Raw genomic sequence first — 19,832 nt, 5'->3', positions numbered from 1 at the left:
ATTTTTCACTAAAGTAACCATCAGGAAAACTTAAAATTTACAGGGAATTGAAAAAAGAGTTAGGTTTCTGTTGATTTAAAAGTAATTTTAATACTTCTGCTTCTCTGTATCAATGCCTATACATCTGAATTTATGATCTCTGGCAAGTTGCTTAACTATTTGGGTTTCATCTGGCTTCCACTGTTGACATAATGACGATGATAAGAACAATAAAAGTCATCATCATCATCATCATTTTAAAAGAGATTTGGACAAAGATATCCTCTCCAGTGTATTTCTTTCTCTCTGTAACTACCTTTTCATTTTTCTTATCTTTACTGTAGCTTCTTATTTTCTTTTCGTGAGACTTTTGCTGTCCATGAAATATTTGTGGTTTTAAAATAGTTTTGTTAACCTAAATACTACACTTATAACCTTTTCTTGGGATTCTACTCAAATAATATGTATGAAATAGAAACCCAGGAATGTCCTAGGTCTGATGTGTCTGACATTTTGCATGCCTTCCCACATTATCAATCTAGGCTCAGAAAATGTTCAGTCTGAAGTTCATGTATTCCTGTGTTACTATTGTCATTTCCCTTTCATTCTTTATCACTTGTATATAATACTGGACATATGGTCAGTACCTGATTTGACCAAATTACACTTAACCTAAAATGTACAGCAAAGAAAGGAAAGACTCAATTATCTTGGCCAGGAATGAGGCCACAACTTCAGGAATCTTTGTGGAATCACAGTGATTGAGAACATCATTTGAAACCACTGTCCTAGAAGCAGTTTGGCAGGCTGAGTGAGAAGGATGGAAGACAGGAAAAGATTAGCACTTGGAGAACTCAGACCAAGTAGACATTTTTCCTGAGGCACATATTTTATTTTGAAATGCCTCCCACTATTAGGCTTTTCTATTTTCTTCAGTTAGTGATCTTACAGTTAACACAGGCACATACTTATGGCTGGAGTAAATTTCTATAACTTGACCCTCTTTGCGGAATTCATCCCCATCACCAAGGAACATGGGAAGTTTCCTGATGAAAAGACATGTTCTGTTCTGTTTTCCCAACTCCAGTACTGACACTGCACTTATGAACCCTGTGACATCAGGTTAACCTTTTATGTTCAACCTACTAAGCAAGAAACTGGGAAAATGTTGTAAGTTCAAAAAAATTTTTTTTAATTTAAAGCAGAAAAAAGAAGAGAGAAGAGCTTAATAAAATTCTTCTAGGCCTGCTCGATTTTCCCCTTGGTCTGAAATGTGTAAAAGATTGTTTTATTGGAATGGATAGACTAAATAAATAACTGAGGAAGTAAAAACAGACACTAGACTTTAGTCATTCTATAATCTGATGAGAAAATAAGACATAGGGAAAAGTCATATGGATTTTACATTAAACAGCACAAAAATCAACATGCCCATTAACAGTGGTAATAAGATTACTTAATGACATTTTAAACTTGTTTTAGATAGCTGAAAAATTGTGGGTCTTTGTTTTCTCAAAACATTTCAGTTATAGTAACTACCAAAGTTGTAAATCATCAAATATGTTTAAAGCTGCATTTTCCAATTAAGATATACACTTTGCTCTATAATTTAAGACTGGTATGTTTCTCTTATAATCACCTATTTGACTTCGTTTTGCCTGCGTTTTTTTCACTGCACAGAAAGAACTCATCTCTGTTCTCTCCACAGGGAACGTGAAGTGAACAGAATCAATTACATGTATGCTCAGTATGTCAAAAATACTATGGAACCACTTAATATCCCAGATGTCAGTAAAGATAAAAGATTTCCCTGGACAGTAAGTAACCCAATTTTAGACTTGGAGCTTGAAGGCTGTTTCCTATCAGATCTGCACTTAGGACTGGCCCTAGAATTGGCTCTTTGGGAGTGATCTGTGCTTTCCGTGATCTGAGGAAGGAGAATAAAACAGCTTATAACATCTGTTGAGAGGTTATCAGCTATACTTGAGTATTTTTCTCTGTACTTTTATTAGTTTTTTAAACATGTATTAATGAACTATCATAAACTAATTTTGAGGTAATTTAACTATTACCTACTTAATGACATTCTTTAGATAGTATGGCTGGAGTTCTTGAGTTTACCCTCAAAAATTAAGTTTCATATGGCTTAAATGCCTGTAATTGGTAATCTACCGCAGTGAACAGCTCTGTGGAAAACTGAATATCTGTTTTCCTTGAGAGCAAAGCTACAAGGGTCAGTTTCTCAGACATTGAAAACTTTGAATTCTAGTATTTTTTCTCATCTGACTTCAGAAAAGCATTGCAGTTTGAGGCAGCTGCCTTGACTTTGTTATTTGCCTATCTAGGAGAACTTTTTAGAACTTTAGCAATAAGGGCAATAGATAACAGTGGTAAAACTAAACAAGGACAAATTTGTAACATGTAGAATCCTAGGTGGTGTAATGCTTTTGACTTCTGCCCCTCTTGTTAAGTTATTTCAGACATCCACTACACAGGGATAGTAGAAACTGAATAAACACTTTGCTTAGTATTACTGTAAGCTGCTTGGAGAGTTTAAAATGGAAAATAAAAGAAATACAGGTAAATAAAATGGAAAATATGGAAAAAATTTTTTAAAAGAAAATAGGATATTTAGTTTTTTTAATAATGTAAAGACTAATTGCTTTATAGTGCATTTATGTGAACTTCATTATACATTTGTACATTTTCTACACTCTGATGTTATCTCCAGCTAATAAAAGAAGAATATATTAGTGGCTTCCGAGGTCCAATATAGTTTTCTATAGCATCTAATGGACAAACAATCTTCTCATAATATTTAGCTGTCTTGTTTTTCTTTTTGTTTAGAATGAAAACACAGGAAATGTAAAACAGCAGTGCATTAGAAGTTTGCTTTGTACGCCTATAAAAAATGGAAAGAAGAATAAAGTGATAGGTAAAGCCTTTTTGTTGACCTCTACTCTGCACTTATTAAAGAAAAACATGTATTCTCAGAAACTTCTTTCTTTCAAGTGTAAATTTAAAGACTAAAATGTTTGAAAAAAAGATAAAAATTGGAATGATAAAAGAATTTTGAAATAATTTTATATTGATAAATGTCAACAAACATTTGTTAAATATCTTATTAACTATGATGTACTTTGGTAATTGTAATCCTGTTTCAACAGAAATTTGGTTTAAGAATGACATGTTGAAAGTTAGCAAACTGAGAGAGATCAAAGTCAATAATGTATATTGTTTTAGGGCCTCACTTCTTGGTTTCTGGTTTTTCTTTTTTGAATACATGGTTTAGATTGTAGGTTGTATTCATTGAACACTCCACTGCTTTAGGCACTTGGGATAAGTCAGTGAACAAGCAAAAACCCCTGCCTCAGGGAGTTTACATTCTTACATGAAGGTTAGTAAAATATGTCTATTGCAGGAATGATGGAAGAAGGCATTCTCAGAAAAATGAGATGATGTTTCCTATTATCGACATATTTATTTCTTGGCATTGCAGGTTATATTAAACGTAGAACAGAAAATGTGAGATTTTGTATGCCAATCATGCATGATTGACACTGTGAAAACAGTCTGAACTGTTAAGTATTCTCCCAAGAACTTGGAACAGAGGCTAAACTTTCAAATAAAAACCCTAACGGAGCAAGGCTTAGCTATATAAATTTACCTTAAAAATTCTGGTGAGTTTCCAGGTTGTAAGATTTGACTAATTTCATTAAAGAAGAGTGTTGGTCAGAAAGGTCGGTGCGGGGTGGGGGGGGAAATCGTTCATGAAAATGGGGGGAAAAAAAGGACAGATATTGAAAGTACCTCTCCAGTTGTGTGCAGTACTCAGGGAACCTCTGCCTCTCACATGGAGATGGATGTAGAAGGTTGTAGCAGTGTATAGGGTGTGCTGACCACTTGGCAAGGCCAGCACTTGCGTGGCGATGGATGCAGCAGGTTGTAGCTGGTCCTGCTCACTGATTCCAGACCGTTTGCTGGCATGCGTCCTCACTGTGAGATGGATACACGGGCTTATGCCATTAAACAAGCCACCAGTCTGACTTCCCTTGTTCTGATTATTTTCTTTCCAAGATATGTTAACTCATAGGAAGATAATGCATTCTTCATACCCTCTCGAATACATTGCTCGCTTTGCCAGTTGTTTCTTATTGTAAATCAGTGAACTGGGCTTGAGGCAATGGGCTGAGTTGCAGGTGCATGTACTCGGGTTTCTGGGACAGATCTATTTCTTGTTGGACATTGATTTTATTTTATTTATTTATTTATTATTATTATTTTTTAAAATATATATATTTTTTAACATCTTTATTGGTGTATAATTGCTTTACAATGGTGTGTTAGTTTCTGCTTTATAACAAAGTGAATCAGTTATACATATACATATGTTCCCATATCTCTTCCCTCTTGCATCTCCCTCCCTCCCACCCTCCCTATCCCACCCCTCTAGGTGGTCACAAAGCACAGAGCTGATCTCCCTGTGCTATGCAGTTGCTTCCCACTAGCTATCTATTTTATGTTTGGTAGTGTATATATGTCCATGCCACTCTCTCACTTTGTCACAGCTTACCCTTCCCCCTCCCCATATCCTCAAGTCCATTCTCTAGTAGGTCTGTGTCTTTATTCCCGTCTTGCCACTAGGTTCTTCATGACCTTTTTTTTTTTTTTTCCTTAGATTCCATATATATGTGTTAGCGTACTGTATTTGTTTTTCTCTTTCTGACTTACTTCACTCTGTATGACAGACTCTAACTCCATCCACCTCACTACAAATAACTCCATTTCGTTTCTTTTTATGGCTGAGTAATATTCCATTGTATATATGTGCCACATCTTCTTTATCCATTCATCCGATGATGGACACTTAGGTTGCTTCCATGTCCTGGCTATTGTAAATAGAGCTGCAATGAACATTTTGGTACATGACTCTTTTAGAATTATGGTTTTTTCAGGGTATATGCCCAGTAGTGGGATTGCTGGGTCGTATGGTAGTTCTATGTTTAGTTTTTTAAGGAACCTCCATACTGTTCTACATAGTGGCTGTATCAATTTACATTCCCACCAACAGTGCAAGAGGGTTCCCTTTTCTCCACGCCCGCTCCAGCATTTATTGTTTCTAGATTTTTTGATGATGGCCATTCTGACCGGTGTGAGATGATATCTCATTGTAGTTTTGATTTGCATTTCTCTAATGATTAATGATGTTGAGCATTCTTTCATGTGTTTGTTGGCAATCTGTATATCTTCTTTGGAGAAGTGCCTATTTAGGTCTTCTGCCCATTTTTGGATTGGGTTGTTTGCTTTTTTGTTATTGAGCTGCATGAGCTGCTTGTAAGTTTTGGAGATTAATCCTTTGTCAGTTGCTTCATTTACAAATATTTTCTCCCATTCTGAGCGTTGTCTTTTGGTCTTGTTTATGGTTTCCTTTGCTGTGCAAAAGCTTTTAAGTTTCATTAGGTCCCATTTGTTTATTTTTGTTTTTATTACCATTTCTCTCAGAGGTGGGTCAAAAAGGATCTTGCTGTGATTTATGTCATAGAGTGTGCTGCCTGTGTTTTCCTCTAAGAGTTGGATAGTGTCTAGCCTTACCTTTAGGCCTTTAATCCATTTTGAGTTTATTTTTGTGTATGGTGTTAGGGAGTGTTCTAATTTCATTCTTTTACATGTAGCGGTCCAGTTTTCCCAGCACCACTTATTGAAGAGGCTGTCTTTTCTCCACTGTATATGCTTGCCTCCTTTATCAAAGATAAGGTGACCATATGTGCGTGGGTTTATCTCTGGGCTTTCCTTCTATCCTGTTCCATTGATCTATGTTTCTGTTTTTGTGCCAGTACCAAACTGTCTTGATTACTGTAGCTTTGTAGTATAGTCTGAAGTCAGGGAGCCTGATTCCTCCAGCTCCATTTTTTGTTCTCAAGATTGCTTTGGCTATTCGGGGTCTTTTGTGTTTCCATGCAAATTGTGAAATTTTTTGTTCTAGTTCTGTGAAAAATGCCAGTGGTAGTTTGATAGGGATTGCATTGAATCTGTAGATTGCTTTGGGTAGTAGAGTCATTTTCACAATGTTGATTCTTCCAATCCAAGAACATGGTATATCTCTCCATCTATTTGTATCATCTATAATTTCTTTCATCAGTGTCTAATAATTTTCTGCATACAGGTCTTTTGTCTCCTTAGGTAGGTTTATTCCTAGATATTTTATTCTTTTTGTTGCAATGGTAAATGGGAGTGTTTTCTTTATTTCACTTTCAGATTTTTCATCATTAGTGTATAGGAATGCAAGACATTTCTGTGCATTAATTTTGTATCCTGCTACTTTACCAAATTCATTGATTAGCTCTAGTAGTTTTCTGGTAGCATCTTTAGCACTCTCTATGTATAGTATCATGTCATCTGCAAACAGTGACAGCTTTACTTCTTCTTTTCCGATTTGGATTCCTTTTATTTCTTTTTCTTCTCTGATTGCTGTGGCTAAAACTTCCAAAACTGTGTTGAATAGTAGTGGTGAGAGTGGGCAACCTTGTCTCGTTCCTGATCTTAGAGGAAATGGTTTCAGTTTTTCACCATTGAGGACAATGTTGGCTGTGGGTTTGTCATATATGGCCTTTATTATGTTGAGGAAAGTTCCCTCTATGCCTACTTTCTGCAGGGCTTTTATCATAAATGGGTGTTGAATTTTGTCGAAAGCTTTCTCTGCATCTATTGAGGTGATCATATGGTTTTTCTCCTTCAATTTGTTAATATGGTGTATCACGTTGATTGATTTGCATATATTGAAGAACCCTTGCATTCCTGGAATAAACCCCACTTGATCATGGTGTATGATCCTTTTAATGTGCTGTTGGATTCTGTTTGCTAGTATTTTGTTGAGGATTTTTGCATCTATGTTTATCAGTGATATTGGCCTGTAGTTTTCTTTCTTTGTGACATCTTTGTCTGGTTTTGGTATCAGGGTGATGGTGGCCTCGTAGAATGAGTTGGGGAGTGTTCCTCCCTCTGCAATATTTTGGAAGAGTTTGAGAAGGATAGGTGTTAGCTCTTCTCTAAATGTTTGATAGAATTCGCCCGTGAAGCCATCTGGTCCTGGGCTTTTGTTTGTTGGAAGATTTTTAATCACAGTTTCAATTTCAGTGCTTGTGATTGGTCTGTTCATATTTTCTATTTCTTCCTGGTTCAGTCTCGGCAGGTTGTGCATTTCTAAGAATTTGTCCATTTCTTCCAGGTTGTCTATTTTATTGGCATAGAGTTGCTTGTAGTAATCTCTCATGATCCTTTGTATTTCTGCAGTGTCAGTGGTTACTTCTCCTTTTTCATTTCTAATTCTATTGATTTGAGTCTTCTCCCTTTTTTTCTTGATGAGTCTGGCTAGTGATTTATCAATTTCGTTTATCTTCTCAAAGAACCAGCTTTTAGTTGTATTGATCTTTGCTATTGTTTCCTTCTTTTCTTTTTCATTTATTTCTGATCTGATCTTTATGATTACTTTCCTTCTGCTAACTTTGGGGTTTTTTTGTTCTTCTTTCTCTAATTGCTTTAGGTGCAAGGTTAGGTTGTTTATTCGAGATGTTTCCTGTTTCTTGAGGTAGGCTTGTATTGCTATAAACTTCCCTCTTAGAACTGCTTTTGCTGTATCCCATAGGTTTTGGGTCGTCGTGTCTCCATTGTCATTTGTTTCTAGGTATTTTTTGATTTCCCCTTTGATTTCTTCAGTGATCACTTCGTTATTAAGTAGTGTATTGTGTAGCCTCCATGTGTTTGTATTTTTTACCGATCTTTTCCTGTAATTGATATCTAGTCTCATAGCACTGTGGTCGGAAAAGATACTTGATACGATTTCAATTTTCTTAAATTTACCAAGGCTTGATTTGTGACCCAAGATATGATCTCTCCTGGAGAATGTTCCATGAGCACTTGAGAAAAATGTGTATTCTGTTGTTTTTGGGTGGAATGTCCTATAAATATCAATTAAGTCCATCTTGTTTAAGGTATCATTTAAAGCTTGTGTTTCCTTATTTATTTTCATTTTGGATGATCTGTCCATTGGTGAAAGTGGGGTGTTAAAGTCCCCTACTATGATTGTGTTACTGTCGATTTCCCCTTTTATGGCTGTTAGTATTTGCCTTATGTATTGAGGTGCTCCTGTGTTGGGTGCATAAATATTTACAATTGTTATATCTTCTTCTTGGATCGATCCCTTGATCATTATATAGTGTCCTTCTTTGTCTCTTGTAATAGTTTTTATTTTAAAGTCTATTTTGTCTGCTATGAGAATTGCTACTCCAGCTTTCTTTTGATTTCCATTTGCATGGAATATCTTTTTCCATCCCCTCACTTTCAGTCTGTATGTGTCCCTAGGTCTGAAGTGGGTCTCTTGTAGACAGCATATATACGGGTCTTGTTTTTGTATCCATTCAGCCAGCCTGTGTCTTTTGGTTGGAGCATTTAATCCATTTACATTTAAGGTAATTATCAATATGTATGTTCCTATTCCCATTTTCTTAAATGTTTTGGGTTTGTTATTGTAGGTGTTTTCCTTCTCTTGTGTTTCTTGCCTAGAGAAGTTCCTTTAGCATTTGTTGTAAAGCTGGTTTGGTGGTGCTGAACTCTCTCAGCTTTTGCTTGTCTGTAAAGGTTTTAATTTCTCCATCAAATCTGAATGAGATCCTTGCTGGGTAGAGTAATCTTGGTTGTAGGTTTTTCTCCTTCATCACTTTAAATATGTCCTGCCACTCCCTTCTGGCTTGCAGAGTTTCTGCTGAAAGATCAGCTGTTGACCTTATGGGGGATTCCCTTGTGTTTTATTTGTTGTTTTTCCCTTGCTGCTTTTAATATGTTTTCTTTATATTTAATTTTTGATAGTTTGATTAATATGTGTCTTGGCGTGTTTCTTCTTGGATTTATCCTGTGTGGGACTCTCTGTGCTTCCAGGACTTGATTAACTATTTCCTTTCCCATATTAGGGAAGTTTTCAACTATAATCTCTTCAAATATTTTCTCAGTCCCTTTCTTTTTCTCTTCTTCTTCTGGGACCCCTATAATTCGAATGTTGGTGCGTTTAATGTTGTCCCAGAGGTCTCTGAGACTGTCCTCAGTTCTTTTCATTCTTTTTTCTTTATTCTCCTCTGCAGTAGTTATTTCCACTATTTTATCTTCCAGGTCACTTATACATTCTTCTGCCTCAGTTATTCTGCTATTGATCCCTTCTCGAGTATTTTTAATTTCATTTATTGTGTTGTTCATCGTTGCTTGGTTACTCTTTAGTTCATCTACGTCCTTGTTAAATGTTTCTTGCATTTTGTCTATTCTGTTTCCAAGATTTTGGATCATCTTTACTGTCATTATTCTGAATTCTTTTTCAGGTAGACTGCTTATTTCCTCTTCATTTGTTAGGTCTGGTGTGTTTTTACCTTGCTCCTTCATATGCTGTGTGTTTTTCTGTCTTCTCATTTTGCTTATCTTACTGTGTTTGGGGTCTCCTTTTCACAGGCTGCAGGTTCGTAGTTCCTGTTGTTTTTGGTATCTGTCCCCACTGGCTAAGGTTGGTTCAGTGGGTTGTGTAGGCTTCCTGGTGGAGGGGACTAGTGCCTGTGTTCTGGTGGATGAGGCTGGATCTTGTCTTTCTGGTGGGCAGGTCCACGTCTGGTGGTGTGTTGGGGTGTCTGGGGCCTTATTATGATTTTAGGCAGCGTCTCTGCTAATGGATGGGGCTGTGTTCCTGTCTTGCTAGTTGTTTGGCATAGGGTGTCCAGAACTGTAGCTTGCTGGTCGTTGAGTGAAGCTGGGTCTTGGTGTTGAGATGGAGATCTCTGGGAGATTTTTGCCGTTTGGTATTACGTGGAGCTGGGAGGTCTCTTGTGGACCAGTGTCCTGAAGTTGGCTTTCCCACCACAGAGGCACAGCCCTGATGCTTGGCTGGAGCACCAAGAGCCTTTCATCCACACGGCTTTTGGGAGGTCTGACGTCTTCTGCCAGCGTTCAGTGGGTGTTCTATAGGAGCAGTTCCACGTGTAGATGTATTTCTGTTGTATCTGTGGGGAGGAAGGTGATCTCCGCGTCTTACTCTTCCGCCGTCTTCTCCTGTCTCCTGATTTTATAAATCAGTCTTGTGAACTTAGGTACTGTTCTCTACCCCAGAGAGTGGGATCTGTCCTCAGCATGGTAAAGTAGTTTCTAAGCCTACAGGGCTGGGCTTGCTGACTGCAGTGCATTGCCTCATAAAGCCTCTTGGAAGCCAGCCTGGCGATTCCCTGAAGGCTGTTCATCACCTGCACGCTTCTCAGCTCTCAGAGAAAAAAGTAGAGCCTAGTGAATCCATATGTCAACTCTCTTTTCAAGATTATCACCAATCAGATCTCTAACATAAACAACAGAAGAAAACTGACAAGGGTACCCTACAATATGAAACTACATAAATGTTTAGGATATAAAATTTTATATTCTAGGAGTTAGGTGAAAACTACATTATAAATGTTATGCTTCTTTTTTAAAAAATTTTTTTTGAATTTTATTTTATTTTATTTTTTTTACAGCAGGTTCTTATTAGTTATCTATTTTATACATATTAGTGTATATATGTCAATCCAAATCTCCCATGTTATGCTTCTTTAAAATGCTTTTTGATATAAATATAGAGCTTTCCACAAGCTGCCTTTGACCTTTGAAAATGTGAAATGGATTCCAGAAGCGATGCATCATTTACTAATAAGTTCTGATAAGAAGGAGGACAGAGTGGCAACTTGCCACATCAAGGCACATCTTCGCTTTTTCTCAGCAGCATCTCTTTGGAATAACTGGGAATGGGGAGTGGCTGGAGGAAGTTATACATCAGGCTTTTTCATCACTTTACACATGTGATAAATAAGAGGAGTTTGGGGACGTGCAAAGGTCCCTGGATGGGAATAGGGCTCACAACATCCGGCTGGCTCCACTCTCTCTTTAAGCATTTAAAAGGTTATGGGCTTTGAGCCCTGGTCCAGAAAGATCCCACATGCTGCGGAGCTACTAAGCCCGTGCGCCACAACTACTGAGCCTGTGCTCTAGACCCCGCGAGCCACAACTACTGAGCCCATGTGCCACGACTACTGAAGCCCACACACCTAGGGCCCGTGCTCCACAACACGAGAAGCCACCACAGTGAGAAGCCCACGCACCTCAAGGAAGAGCAGCCCCCGCTCGCCGCAATAGAGAAAGCCTGAACGCAGCAATGAAGACCCAACGCAGCCATAAATAAGTAAATAAATAAATAAATAAATTTATTAAAAAAAAAAAAAGGTTATGGGCACATTATTCAACTAACTAACCTTTCAGATCCCTTCAGAATCCATATTCTGTGTTCCTGTCACTGTTTCAGACAAGTGAACAAAGAAAGAAATACCAGTTGAAATAATCAGACTTCTCTTGGCGTACATTTTGTGTCACGCTGCTTGATAACAGAGTCAAAAGTAAGTAAATGTTGTCTTTGGAAAGGAAAAATTCCCTGCCAATAAAAAGAAAGAAAGAAAAAATGATTTCCCTGGTGGGGTTTCTTGGGGGGGTTCAGGTTAATTTCAAGAGGGAAAATTTCCAGTGTTCCCTGCTGTCTTTATAAGTGTGACAAAACAGAGAATTTGAATTCTCGACTATACTTTGTACTCACAGATGCAGCATGGAAAACATCATGGCCGTAGATAATTTTTCTTACATGTCACAGACCAGATTCTGCTAGTATGTAATTCTAATACAGAATCCCCACAGAGTTCCATACAGAAAGACAGACGGGCCCATGTGTTTTTGGTAATCTTCTTTCCCTTCTTTTTTTTTTCCCATTACTGACAATTAGATGAAATTATAGACATTAGACCAGTACGGGGCCTGTTGTATCACCAAATGTATTCCCTGAGGTATTTTTTCATATCAGATGTTTTCTCAGTGCTCTGGCTAACACAGAGTGTTTCCACCACTTTGTTTTCAACACTATTAAGAAAATACTTCCTCATTCAAATTCACTTATTTTAACCAATTATTTCCCCTATTTATTAGACTAAGTTTGCCTTTTTCTCATATCATATTTACTAGAAATTCTTATGCCTATTTTCCATGTCAATTTCAGGGCATATTTTGAAGAAATTAGTTCCATTCCCATCCAAAAAATATTGTTGAGAACATCTCCACTTTAAATAGCTTACATTTTCATCTCTCCTTTTTTTTTTTTAGTGAAAATGTAATAAAAATCATAGTGTTATACCACACGTTGTTTGACAGTGAAGTATGAGAGAGGAATATGTATTTCTTACTGAATATATTTTCTAAACTGATTACCGTCCTAATGCTCTGCTCATCTATGTGTTGCAATATGATCCCAAGACATAAGTAAATATTGTAAAATTATGTAAGTTTAAATTTGACTTCTTAATTTTATTTTTCATATTAAATTATATCATTTGGCAATATCACAAACTATTCATTTGTTTTTAAAAATATTTGCTAGGATTTTCCTAATGCAAATAAAATTACACTGTGCAGTGTCATCCATGGTACATACTGCTTATATTGCTTAAAGTATACAGTTTTTTCCCAATTAAAGAATTGTTAATTATGATTAGTGATAAGTGCCAGGAAATAAGGCTGTAGGGGCAGTAATAATGGAAAGAAAATGAGAAAAAAATAAAACTAGGAGATTATAGCTTGAAATTATAAAAGTGAAAATCTATAAAATAAAAATAAATATAAGGATTATAGTTTCAAGAATTGATTGAAGAAATGGAAAAATAAGAGAAACCTCATAGTAGCCCTGGAAAACAGAGACGCTTACCTTTATTGGACCAGAAACATTGAGGAATTTCTAGAAGATAGGAAGAATATACTATTTGTAAGAACACATTTTACACAGAATGGGAAAAATTTGAGTAGAGATAACAATATCAATATCAGACAACGTAAATTTTAACGTAAAAACATATACTATACAGAATCACTTTGCATTGATTAAGTTAAATTCACAGAGGAAAGTTTAATTTTCATAAATTCTTCTATAAACTAAATAACATCATTGACATACAAAAACCAAAGCTGTTACAAATACAAGGAGAAATGGACAAAATGGTGGTCATAGTGAGAGTCTTTAGTACCCTTTTCATAGAATGTTAAAGTACAGGAAAATATAAGGAAACATTAGAATTGATTAATACAGAAAATGAAATGGATTTAATTGGCATATAAACATTTACTTTTATATTTCATAATTTAAAAACACAAATTCCTATCAAATATTCATCAGAAATTTACAAATATTAGTGATACACACACATACAACACAAACTTAGTCATTTCTGAAAAGTAGAATTGACAACCACTGTCATGGATCACAGTGCGTTAAAACTAGAAATGTGTAATAAAAGGATAAATTGGAAGGAAAAAGCTCACTTAGACACTGAAAAACATTCTCCCAAATGACAAAGAAGAAATCAAAAGTCAAAATGAAACTGTAGCATTTTAGAAAATTAGTGGTTGTATCAATTTAACATAAAAACTCAAGGTACAAGGTCAAAGCTATATATATAGGAGTTATATAGCTTTAAATATTTTGCCATTATTAATTAGGACATAATGAAGTTATTTGAACTAAGTGTTCAACTGAAGAAATTAGAAAGACAGCACCTTTCTCTTTCTCACCCTCTATGCTGCCCCCAAAGTAAACAAATAAATAGGAAGAAAGCAAGCAGAGGAAAGAAATTGAAAAGATAAATTTATGAAATGAGAGGGGATAGTAAAACAAGAGATAATGGGCAAACACAATAATAATAAACAAACCTCCAACACAGATAATGAGGGAAATAAAAGAAACACAAATAGGAATGAGAAAGGAAATGTAATTACAGATACAGAAGGAACTTTAAAAGATGTTAGATAATACAATGTACCAAAAAAAAATGTTTTGATGAAATGGAGAAATTCTATAAAAATTGGTAATAACCAATACTAACTCAAGGAGAGTTTAAAATTTTTCATAGAAAAGGGTGTGGAGAAAAGGGAACTCTCTTGCACTGTTGGTGGGAATGTAAATCGATACAGCCACTATGGAGAATGGTATGGAGGTTCCTTAAAAACCGAAAAATAGAACTACCGTATGACCCAGCCATCCCACTACTGGGCATATACCCTGAGAAAACCATAATTCAAAAGGACACATGCACCCCAATGTTCATTGCAGCACTAGGTACAATAGCCAGGTCATGGAAGCAACCTAAGTGTCTATCAACAGATGAATGGATAAAGAAGATGTGGCACATATATACAATGGAGTATTACTCAGCCATAAAAGGAAACAAAATGGAGTTATTTGTAGTGAGGTGGATGGACCTAGAGTCTGTCATACAGAGTGAAGTAAGTCAGAAAGAGAAAAACGAATACCGTATGCTAACACATATATATGGAATCTAAAAAAAAAAAAAAGGTTCTGACGAACTTAGGGGCAGGACAGGAATAAAGATGCAGACGTAGAGAGTGGACTGGAGCACGTGGGGAGGGGGAAGGGTAAGCTGGGACGAAGTGAGAGAGTAGCATTGACATATATACACTACCAAATGTAAAACAGATAGCTAGTGGGAAGCAGCCGCATAGCACAGGGAGGTCAGCTCGGTACTTTGTGACCACCTAGAGGAGTGGGATAGGGAGGGTGGGAGGGAGACGCAAGAGGGAGGGGATATGGGGATATATGTATACATATAGCTGATTCACTTTGTTATACAGCAGAAACTAACACAACATTGTAAAGCAATTATACGCCAATATAATGTTAAATTTTTTTTTGTTAAATTTTAAATGATGTTTAAGATGTTAAATTTTTTTTTCATAGAAGTAGTTGAGAAAGTTATATTTTTAAAGTCACTAAAAAAAAAAAAAAAAAAACAAAAACAAAAACAGCTATTTACCAAAGTAAATTCTTACCAAAGCAATGAGGGGACAGGAAAGGATGAAATAAGGTGAGGCATGGAAAAGGAAAAGGCAAAATAACTTACAAAATGATAATGATTGTTGAATGAAAAAACCTAAAAGAATCAGCTGAAAGTACCTATCTAAAATGAGAGTTGCAGAAGTTCCTGGCTATCAAATTATTAAAAGAAAATAACTTTCTTACATGCCAAGACAAATTTTTTAGAAAATAATAATGGAAAAAGCATCCCGTTTACAATAGTAACAAGGAATAAACTTGGTCAGAAATAGGAACATCTATATGAGGAAAACTATAAAAGTCTACTAGATAACTTGAAAATCTTTAAGTTATCTTTAAGTAAGTGAACTGATATAACATTTCCTGATGATAATAATCTATTATTTAAGATGTTATCTTTTTGCAGATCAGATTTATATCAATTTTAATACATGTCCTCATAAGATTTTTTTTTCAGGGGGTAGAGGAATTCTTGACCAACATATATGAAATTCATCTGGAAGAATAGCATAAAAATAATCAAATAATCAGAGTGGATGGATAGAGAATTGCCTTGTCAGAAATTAAAATAATGCTGTATAAGTAACATTATTAAAAGTATTATGTGTGTGCTAGAAGAGATGGCAAGATTGATGGAACACAATGGAAAGTCTAAATGCAGACCCAAGTCTGATATAACAGTTGTGTTATTGTGCATAATAGGGTATATTTCATTGTTTCTAAGATACCATTGGTTGAAACACACCATTTTATGTATCTTTAAGAAAGAAAAAAATGATTTCAATTACATCATGACAAGCAATTGATTAGGATGCATACTGATTTCATAACATTTAAATGTGAAAAAAGTACATAGTTGAAATAAGTATGAATTTATTATTTAAGGTGACAATTCAAATTATTAAAGAATGGATAACTATTTAAGTTTTGCAAGAATCCAGTAGCAATTTAGGGAAAAAATTAAGTAGAATTAAAAGATTAAATGTGATAGAATGAATCTGTAAATGTGCCAGAGGAAAATATAGGTTTGTATGTGATTTTAAAATGGGGAAGCTTCTTTTAAAAGCAAGACACTATAGTTGAAAACTTAAAAGATAACTGTTTTAGTTACTTGAGAAATGAAATCTTTTCTACAACCAAAAAACTCCCTAAGTTAAGACAATTGACAAATAACAAGTGCGAAAAAATTATTTGCAAGGTAGGTGACAAGGGTATAAGGGTAAGTCTTACACATTAACAAGACAGGATGCTAATTTTGGAGCCCATGTTGTGCAGGAGAGAGGACAGGAGACCACAAGCAGGATATAAGAATTGACCCCCTGCTCTGCCAAGAGGCCAGAAGGAAAACTGTGGTTGGTAACAACATCTGATCCCTGGAATTATAGAAAAGGAAACAAGTTTGTGTTTAGAAACTGTCTAGTCCCTTCAGCATAATTTCCAGAGATGCCTTCAGTGCCAACTAGCTATCAGGGCTGCTGTGATGACCGTGTGAAATAATGTCTGTACAAGTACTTTGTGAACTCTAATAATATTAACACTGATATTTTACTATCTAACTGTACTACTTCTTGGTTTTCTCCTAATATATTTTTGAATGTTTTATTTTATTTTTGTATATAGTTATTGGTTTTTGTTGAGTGATTTTGTTTTATTTTTGGTTCTGCAATAACTACTTTGTTTTTATATATAAGTGATTCTGATTTTATATGGCTTGCTAGTAGATGTGGCATTTCAAATGACCAGTTTTAAATTTCATTATTGTACTCTTTATCCACTCTTCCAGATCTTTAATGAATAAGTTGTGAAAACTATCTGTAAACAGGCCCAAGCTTTACATTTTCTCAAAGAACCCTATTTGTTTGTTATGAACCTTTTTCTTCTTCAGAGCTTTTTTTTTGTTTTTCCGACTTGGGTACTTTTGTTTGATAGAATTAAATTTTATGAAGGGTGTAAAGAGATCAACAGGATTGTCTTGAATGCTGTATAAATGTGACTGCTTTCAAAGAAGAATTAAATTATATTCCTAAAGGGGTAATTTGTCTTCACCCCTTTCCTTGCCCTGAGCGTAACTCTGTGTCTGCGTGTCTGTATCTATAGAGGTGGATTGTGACACAGACACACTTTAGCTGTTCTGCCCTGAGCTGTGGTTGTTACAGCCAACTCTTCCTACTTGTACACTTAACATGCCATTTTAGTACCTTTCAATTCCTGAGGTATTAGTTAATACCGCTTAATATATTCATTCAATGACTGTTGGCCAAGGCCCAGGTTTGAACCGCTGTCCAGGAAAGAGTTCCTTACCTCGGTCCCAGGCCCAGCAGACTGCCTGATGGCCATGTCTCAACCCCTCCGGGTTGTCTTTTCCTTCCCATACATGCAATCAATCTTATGCAGTGATAAAAAGAAAAATCTTGATTATGAAAAATGGTCATCAACTAGGAGAAAACTTTAGTAAAAATTGAAAGGCAGTTACATTGTGATGTGAGGATAAGGCACAGACTGCGTGACCCTCAAGAAAACGTGATTTGGGAGATAGCCAGAAGCCCATATAAACAGTTCCATATTTATAATTTGGGGATTCACAAAGGTTGGAGGACATAACCCAGGCGTGCTTACCGTACATGGGACATGGTCTTTTAAGATAATGAATGCCGACTGCCATATTTACTCACGGTTCTTACTTGCAGTGTCCAGATTCATTATGTCTTGCTTAACATTTTTCTTGATAACGGAATGTGTTAGAGAAGTAATCTCTGCAGTACTAATACAGATAGATAAGGACGCCTTTACTGTCTAAAGTAGAAAAACTCCCACAAACAAGAAAGAGCAACATGAGCATACAGATAATTTGTAGGGTTAAAAATAAAGTGCACACCAGTGGTAATAAAGGGATTTCATGTGCAGCCATGCATCACCACGGACACTGTGAGATCCTTTTGTGCTACAGGAAAAATAAGAGATAACAGAATATAGTCTTCATGGGAAAGTGGTTTGGGTCAGAGCCGCAGTCCTGCATTCTTTCTTTAACTCAGTAAACATTTTTTGAGTCCTGCTATATGCCAGGCATTGCTGGCTGAGGAAGTGGAACTGAAAAAATAAAATCTCTAAGCCCAAGATATGTACGTCTAGAAAGAAAGACAGAATAAAATCCCCCATGATACTCCAAATGATAAAGTTAAGGGGATAGAAAGGAGAAGTGCCTGCCTCACCCGGAAGTGGGAGGCCTCTGGGAGCTCGCTGTGAAGGGCATGTAGGGATCTATTGGACAACAGGAAAGAGAGCAGTGGGGAGCAGTACAGGCCAGCGGAAAAGAATAGGCAAAGGTGTGGGCGAGCAAAATGCAGTCAGGGAGCTGCTAGCAATGATCTGATGGGGGTAAAAAGGCACAGAGCAGCAGTGTGGTAATAAACTAGCCTTTGGGGCTAGGCTGAGCTGGGGTTTCAATTTTAGACGTAAGCATACTAGCTAAGTGACCTGGAGCATATGACTTAACCTTCCTGAGACTCAGTTTCTTCATCTGTAAAATGGGCATGGGCACACGTTCCTCACAGTGTAAACTGTGCAGACTAGGGTTCATGTGTGTATTAAAGCACTGTACCTACATGCACATGATGGAAGTCTATATTACATATGCAGAGACAGAAGAGATGAGGACTTTAACCCAGAGGTAGGAGGTCATCAAACTCCTCACAGAGACCACTAGGCTCAGAGTCCCATAGAACAACTAGTTCAATAAAGATTTGATGTAATCTTCCATTCATATCGACTACGTGTTTGACTTTCTAAGAAAGGCCAGGATTTGGGAGGTTAGGTTATGATTGTCTCCAAAGATTAGTTCTGCTTTTATTTCTAACTAAATAGTCATTTCTATGTGCATTTATTTGCAGTATCAAAAAATGATTGGAAATATTCTCCTGGATGCAGAGGTGCATATTTGAAACTGGAGACTGTCTATATGAATTGTCTGTTTCCTACATTCTATTTTGTATGTAACTGTTTTTTAACTTCTGGTTTCTCAGTAAGGAAAGGCAGTCTGTGTGACCCAAAATTCTAATGTGCATCAAAATTGCTCTCTTGGCAAATGTACAAAAATCCAATTAGTCTCCAAAGGACAAATTGTCTTTGGGGACTCAGCTGATCTGAAATTTGCGACCGAGTCTGGAAGAAAATAGTACTCTAGGATTTTTTGAACACAGACAACATACATTTAGGACTATGTGAAACAAGTTCTCATGTAAATTGATTCAGATGACTTTTCTAGCTTATATTTGTGAGGATTCATTTGCTTATTTGGAGATACCAAGCATTCCTAAGAGAAAAGTATAAGACAGTCTTGCCGGGGGCGGGGGGGTCTTAAAGTCAGTGAGAACTGTGACGATGAATAGTAACATTTGCTTGATTTCTTGGATTGTTACAGGGGTTTGCCAACTTGTTAATAAGATGGAGGAGACCACTGGCAAAGTTAAGCCTTTCAACCGAAATGATGAACAGTTTCTGGAAGCTTTTGTCATCTTTTGTGGCTTGGGGATCCAGAACACACAGATGTACGAAGCAGTGGAGAGAGCTATGGCCAAGCAGATGGTCACATTAGAGGTGGGCTGACACTTACAGGACTTCTCAGTCTCTATGGCCAAACTCTCAACTTACACCTCTCCCTGTAACAGCTCTTGGTGTCTGTTATATCACTGTATCTTTACGACAGTCATGTGCTTTAGATGATCAGATCCTTCTCTCCTCATTTAAACAGCTAAGGAAATGAGACCCAGAATATTTTAGAAACTTGTCAAGGGTCTTATGACCAAACCAAAGCTCCAGCCATTGGTCCCTTCAGTCCTCTGCTTTTTCGGCCAAAAGCAGTCCTTGACCTTAATAATCCATTCACACAGATGTCTACTGCCACTGCACCCCGTCTGTCCCTTCC

General features: G+C 36.5%; 1 protein-coding gene across 4 annotated transcripts in view; it reads left to right on the top strand.

Annotated features, from left to right (window-relative positions):
• Nucleotides 1–19,832, top strand: part of PDE5A (phosphodiesterase 5A) — a 149,218-nt gene that overhangs the window by 77,249 nt on the left and 52,137 nt on the right. For all 4 annotated transcript variants that reach the window (XM_036852451.1, XM_036852448.1, XM_036852450.1 and 1 more), the window contains exons 8-10: nucleotides 1,688–1,796; nucleotides 2,827–2,914; nucleotides 19,329–19,504. In XM_036852451.1, the coding sequence (XP_036708346.1) occupies nucleotides 1,688–1,796; nucleotides 2,827–2,914; nucleotides 19,329–19,504 (373 nt within the window). The remainder of the gene's footprint in view (nucleotides 1–1,687; nucleotides 1,797–2,826; nucleotides 2,915–19,328; nucleotides 19,505–19,832) is intronic.

Source organism: Balaenoptera musculus, chromosome 5 (genome assembly GCF_009873245.2).
Source record: "Balaenoptera musculus isolate JJ_BM4_2016_0621 chromosome 5, mBalMus1.pri.v3, whole genome shotgun sequence".
Lineage (NCBI taxonomy): Eukaryota > Metazoa > Chordata > Mammalia > Artiodactyla > Balaenopteridae > Balaenoptera > Balaenoptera musculus.
Note: the sequence above shows the minus strand (reverse complement) of the source record. Positions and strands in the feature narration are given on the sequence as shown.